General features: G+C 46.0%; 1 protein-coding gene across 1 annotated transcript in view; it reads right to left on the reverse strand.

Annotated features, from left to right (window-relative positions):
* Nucleotides 1-6,453, reverse strand: part of RTF2 (replication termination factor 2) — a 58,692-nt gene that overhangs the window by 11,989 nt on the left and 40,250 nt on the right. The window contains exon 6 of the mRNA XM_040436079.1: nucleotides 2,722-2,835. Coding sequence (XP_040292013.1) covers nucleotides 2,722-2,835 — 114 coding nt within the window. The remainder of the gene's footprint in view (nucleotides 1-2,721; nucleotides 2,836-6,453) is intronic.

Here is a 6,453-nt window from a genome sequence, read left to right on the forward strand (position 1 = left end):
GCAAGGACATCAGGAGCTGACAGTATATCTCCGGAGCAGGAAACGCAGTGGAGGCAGCGGCAGGTTGAATTCACCAACTCTTTCAAAGCTCGGCGTCTGACGTCACCAGTGTGCGCGCGCTCTCCGTGTGATCCTAGGCTCTGCCCCCTCCGGCAATGCCGAGAACAGATCGTAGACTGAGGTGCGTATGAGCAGGACGGCGTGCTCTTTTTCCGGTCTGCTTCCTCACAAAAGGGAGACCCTGTGTTATGGAGTGAAAATAGGCCCCCGCTGTTGCTACTCCCGTATAGGTCCTCTGCCCAGCTTTAGTAGCATCCGCAGGAGGGCAGAGAACAAAGACAAGAAGTAACCCTCTTCTTAAAAGGTATTCGAAAAATAAAATTGGCATAAAATCTTCACCTCCCCAAGGGAGGTCTCTCTGTGAGATGCTCTATAGGGACAGGAAAACAGAGGGTGAGAGTGGGTGGTGGCGGCATATAGGGGTCAATCTCATGTGTAGCCGTGGTGGATGCAATGGAAAAATATATATATTTTTCCTATCAATTTTTTTTCTAACTATTACAAAAGGTTTCAAGACAAAACATTTCTAAAACCATTCCCGTACGCTTGTACCCTGAAAATGGACGCTATTTATGCAAGTTATCTACTGGATGGGCTCACAGCAAGACTTCAAACACTGGAGCGCATTTTGGCGGCCTATTTTTCTATTGCTGGTTCTATAGCACCCTACTGCCAGAAAAATCTTGTACAGTGCCAAAACGCAACAAGCCCCGTCAAAGCGAAATTTTTTAGGTTATTCATCTTGGGGAAATTTGGCCATTAAGATTTTTATATTTACTTTTTATTTATTACTTACTTTTTTTTATTTTTTATGAATTAACCAATTTCTGCCACAGTCAAGGCAGCAAGAGGTTAATTCCCAGCCTGAAATTTCGTTTTAAAGCCAGCAGGTGGCGATCTTACCCAACAAAAAGCGCTCCCTGCCGGCTTTTAGATTTTACAATGTAAAATGACAGCGCGGTCACAGCGATCTGCGGCAGCATGGGCCACCGGCAGATAGCCATGTAACCCAACGCTTTTATACGTCAGGTTACAGATAAGAGCCTACTGCTAAAACGTATAAAGTCGTGCAGCAGTAGGCAAGTGGTTAAGATCTTGTAGTAACTGGAAACGTTTCAGAATTTTTCTGCCTCTAGTTGTATGCGGTTTTAGAGGATTTAAAAAAAACAAAAAAAACAAAAAAACAACTCCATTTTAAGTAGAAAGAAGCGGTGCTGGATTTTTTTTCTTGTTTTACGAATACTTTGTTTACAATCTAATTCCCTGATCTTGGCCAGCTCACATAGCTGCATTTCGTTACAATGTATCAGTTAGGGCTGCAACTTTCAATTATTTTTGTAATCAAGTATTTTACCGATTAATCCAACGATACGAGTACTCTAATCAGAAAAAAAAAAAACTAATTAAAAACTATTTATTTTTTTATAAAAATTCAGACCACCCTGCCATCAGTCCTCAGCGCCACCAGGCTACCCCTTCCCCCCCAGTACCATCAGGCTACCCCCCCCTCCCCCAGTGCCATCAGGTTCCCCTCCTAGCTATCAGTCTCATCAGTTAAGTCCCCAGTGCCACCATCTCCCCCTACTAGCCATCAGTCCCCAGCGCCAGTGAAATAAAATACTTACCTTTCCTGTAGGGGCGCTCTGGCACTCCGCAGTTGCATTGTCTTCTTCACGCACTGCAATGTCCTCCTGATGTCACACAGCATCAGGTCATAGTGCGTGCTCACGTGCACTACATCCTGACAATGTGTGTATGTCAGGATACAGTGCAGCATGGTGCGGCTGGCGGGAGACCATGTTGCGTGAGTAGTAAAAAGCGCTTCACTCATGCTCCGTGGTCACATGGCACAAACAAAATCAAAATTTTTTGCATTGAGGACTTTGTGTCGAGTTACTTTATTTAATCAACTAAGGCTACTTTCCCACTAGCGTTAATATTTTTCGGTATTGAGATTTGTCATAGGGTCTCAATACCGGAAAAAACGCTTCCATTTTGTCCCCATTCATTGTCAATGGGGACAAAATGTAACTGAACAGAACAAAATGCTCCAAAATACATTCCATTCCGTTCTCATACCGGAGAGAAAACCGCAGCATGCTGAGGTTTGCTTTCCGTCCTGGGATGCGGAGCAAAACAGATCCGTTATGACCCACAATGCAAGTCAATGGGGACAGATCCACAATAGAAAACTGATCCGTCCCCTATTGATTTTCAATGGAGTTCATGACAGATCCGTTTTAGGCATGTTAAAGATAATCAGTAAGGCTACTTTCGCTCCAGCAGTGCCGCGGCCTTCTCACTGTTTACCGCTGGCCCAGTGACATCACGACTAGTATCAACTTGCCTGCACGCGGCTAAGCTCCGTTCACTTGAATGGAGCTTAGCCCCACCCAGGCCAGTTGATTCTAGTCGTGATGTCACTGGGCCAGCGGTAAACAGTGAGCCGGCCGCGGTGGAGCTGGCGCTCCGATGCCTTCTCAAACAGCTGATCGGGGAAGGGGGTCCCGGGTGTCGGACCCCTGCCAATCAGATGCTGATGATCTATCCAGAGGATAGATCATCAGTTTAAACAAACTGCAGAACCCCTTTAAACTTCATTTACTTAAGACTGAACTGGCCCTTTAAGTCTATCATGGCTACAGACCACCTATACCTTACCTTCTCCATCTTGGCTCTTAATCTTCTTTCTTCCATCTTTTTCCTCAGCATCTCTATTTCATCTTTGTCTCCATTCAGCAGAATGACGTCATCGTCCTTGAAGCTTGCTCCACACTAGAAGCAAGGAACAGATAGAGAAAATGTAATCCATGTACGCACAATGAGTCCTTGAGCAGAAGACGGATTCCTACAGACAGCTCTGCCAAATCATACATATACAGATGTTCTAAACCTACATACACTGCATATATCTTATAAATCAGATAGTTTTTTTATACTCCAGTCACCTCCAAAGCTGCGGGGCCTCGGAACGGAGCAACGGATGCGGACAGCCCCCCCCCCCCCCCCCAAACATCATCTGGATATACATTGATTGTATTCAATGAATATAAATTAGGAAAAAAAAAAAAGTGTTTTTTCTTCCAGAAGGTGTTTCTGGGCTATTCCACATTATACTGTGTTGTACCCCCCTACGCCAGGTCCTCAGTCATTGACCTTCACAGGCACTCGTGCAGATAATTTACCATTTGTGAAGCTTGCCAGTTTTGCATAAGTAAAATACTCATGCATGCAAAACTTTTTCTTTCATGAAGGTGGGTCCATTTACCAAAAACCTGTGACCACAGAGCAGATGAAGGCTAGAGCGGCGGAGGACGTGGTCGACAGATTCAAGACATCAGGAAACACATAATAGGGTAAGATAATGAAATCAAATCAGCGCCACTAAAACAATTCTGGGCTACAAAGCCCTGGGTAACCACCAATAACATTAGCCTTAAAGGGGCTGTCAGAGTTAAAGGGGTTCTTTAACCCTTATCTTCAGAATAGGTCATCAATATCAGATCAGTGGGGGTTTGACATGGCGTCAGAGATTAAGGTCTCATGCACACAACCTTTTTTTTTTTTGCATCTGATACACATTTTTTTGCAGACTGGATGCGGACCCATTCATTTCAACGGAGACGCAAAAAAATAAATAAATTCTGACAGCACACATCTGTATGTCCGCATGTCCTACTCTTGTCCGTTTTACGGACAGGAACAGACATTTCGACAGTGAGGCCCGCTGAAATTGTGAGATGCACAAAGCTGGTATCTGTAGTTTGCAGATCTGTGGTTTGTGGACCGCAAAACACACACGGTCATGTGCATGAGGCCCAACAGTGTATGGACAGAAGCAGACGGCTCCAAACAATGTATTTTCCAGGACCAGAATACTGAAGTAAGCTGCAGTACCCCAGAACGGCCACTACACAGTGAACGGCGCTGTCTGCCTCCAGGTCCATACACAGCAAAGTTTCCAGAACTGTAGCAGCTTGAATCAGCTGACCAGTCGGGGTGTGGGGTGTTGGACCCCTCTGATCTGATACAGATGACCTATCCTTAAAACAGGCATCAATATGTGTAGACTGGAGAGCCCCTTTAAATAAAAATTCAGGCAGCCCCTATAAATGGCTTAAAATGTCAAAAGAATTGATACTTACCCCTTCTCTTCTCGTGCTGTGCTCTGGGCCTTCCTGTAGCGGTGCCATTTCATGCACACAGGTCACCACTGCAGCTAATCATTGGCCTCAGCAGTGACATCCCATACCAGTGATGGCGAACCTTTTAGAGACCGAGTGCTCAAACTGCAACCCAGAACCCACTTATATATAGGAAAGTGCCAGCACTGAATACTACAGTCCAGTATAGTATATCTTCCATGTACTTTATCATTTAGCTATAATAGCCTTACTACATTCAGTGCGCTGCCTGTGCTGTCCATAGCGCGCCCTGCACTGATGAATGGCAGGAAAAGTCTAAGGCATATTGGTACACCATAGACTTTTTGCAGGGAGTGGGAGCCCACAGAAAGGGCTCACCCGTGCCATAGGTTCGCCACCACTGTCCTGTACAATCCTGATGCCAGTAATTGGTTGCATGGTGACCTGTGTGCACAGAATGTCACTACTGCAGCCAGGAAGAAAAGGGGTGACTATTGATCCTGTTATTTTAGCACCTTTACAGGTGCTGCCCTAGTTTTAATTTAAATCAGACAACCCCTTTGAAAGGATAGTCACCCAGCTTTCTACAGACTCTGAATGGAACAGAAATGTGCTTTGTTAAAGAGGACCTTTCCCCACTCTTGACATGCCTGCTTCATGCATTCTCTATGTACACTGCTCAAAAAAATAAAGGGAACACTTAAACAACACAATGTAACTCCAAGTCAATCACACTTCTGTGAAATCAAACTTTCCACTTAGGAAGCAACACTAAGTGACAATCAATTTCACATGCTGTTGTGCAACTGGGATAGACAACAGGTGGAAATTATAGGCAATTAGCAACACACCCCCAATAAAGGAGTGGTTCTGCAGGTGGTGAGCACAGACCACTTCTCAGTTCCTATGCTTCCTGGCTGATGTTTGGTCACTTTTGAATGCTGGCGGTGCTTTCACTCTAGTGGTAGCATGAGACAGAGTCTACAACCCACACAAGTGGCTCAGGTAGTGCAGCTTATCCAGGATGGCACATCAATGTGAGCTGTGGCAAGAAGGTTTGCTGTGTCTGTCAGCGTAGTGTCCAGAGCATGGAGGCGCTAACAGGAGACAGGCCAGTACATCAGGAGACGTGGAGGAGGCCGTAGGAGGGCAACAACCCAGCAGCAGGACCGCTACCTCCGCCTTTGTGCAAGGAGGAACAGGAGGAGCACTGCCAGAGCCCTGCAAAATGACCTCCAGCAGGCCACAAATGTGCATGTGTCTGGTCAAACGGTCAGAAACAGACTCCATGAGGGTGATATGAGGGCCCGACGTCCACAGGTGGGGGTTATGCTTACAGCCCAACACCGTGCAGGACGTTTGGCATTGGCCAAAGAACACCAAGATTGGCAAATTCGCCACTGGCGCCCTGTGCTCTTCACAGATGAAAGCAGGTTCACACTGAGCACATGTGACAGAGTCTGGAGACGCCGTGGAGAACGTTCTGCTGCCTGCAACATCCTCCAGCATGACCGGTTTGGCATTGGGTCAGTAATGGTGTGGGGTGGCATTTCTTTGGAGGGCCGCACAGCCCTCCATGTGCTCGCCAGAGGTAGCCTGACTGCCATTAGGTACCAAGATGAGATCCTCAGACCCCTTGTGAGACCATATGCTGGTGCTGTTGGCCCTGGGTTCCTCCTAATGCAAGACAATGCTAGACCTCATGTGGCTGGAGTGTGTCAGCAGTTCCTGCAAGACAAAGGCATTGATGCTATGGACTGGCCCGCCCGTTCCCCAGACCTGAATCCAATTGAGCACATCTGGGACATCATGTCTCGCTCTATCCACCAACGTCACGTTGCACCACAGGAGTTGTCAGATGCTTTAGTCCAGGTCTGGGAGGAGATCCCTCAGGAGACCGTCCGCCACCTCATCAGGAGCATGCACAGGCGTTGTATGGAGGTCATACAGCCACGTGGAGGCCACACACACTACTGAGCCTCATTTTGACTTGTTTTAAGGACATTACATCAAAGTTGGATCAGCCTGTAGTGTGTTTTTCCACTTTAATTTTGAGTGTGACTCCAAATCCAGACCTCCAAGGGTTAAAAAATTTGATTTCCATTTTTTTATTTTTGTGTGATTTTGTTGTCAGCACATTCAACTATGTAAAGAACAAAGTATTTCAGAAGAATATTTAATTAATTCCGATCTAGGATGTGTTATTTTTGTGTTCCCTTTATTTTTTTGAGCAGTGTAATAATAATTC

Source organism: Bufo bufo, chromosome 6 (assembly GCF_905171765.1).
Source record: "Bufo bufo chromosome 6, aBufBuf1.1, whole genome shotgun sequence".
Lineage (NCBI taxonomy): Eukaryota > Metazoa > Chordata > Amphibia > Anura > Bufonidae > Bufo > Bufo bufo.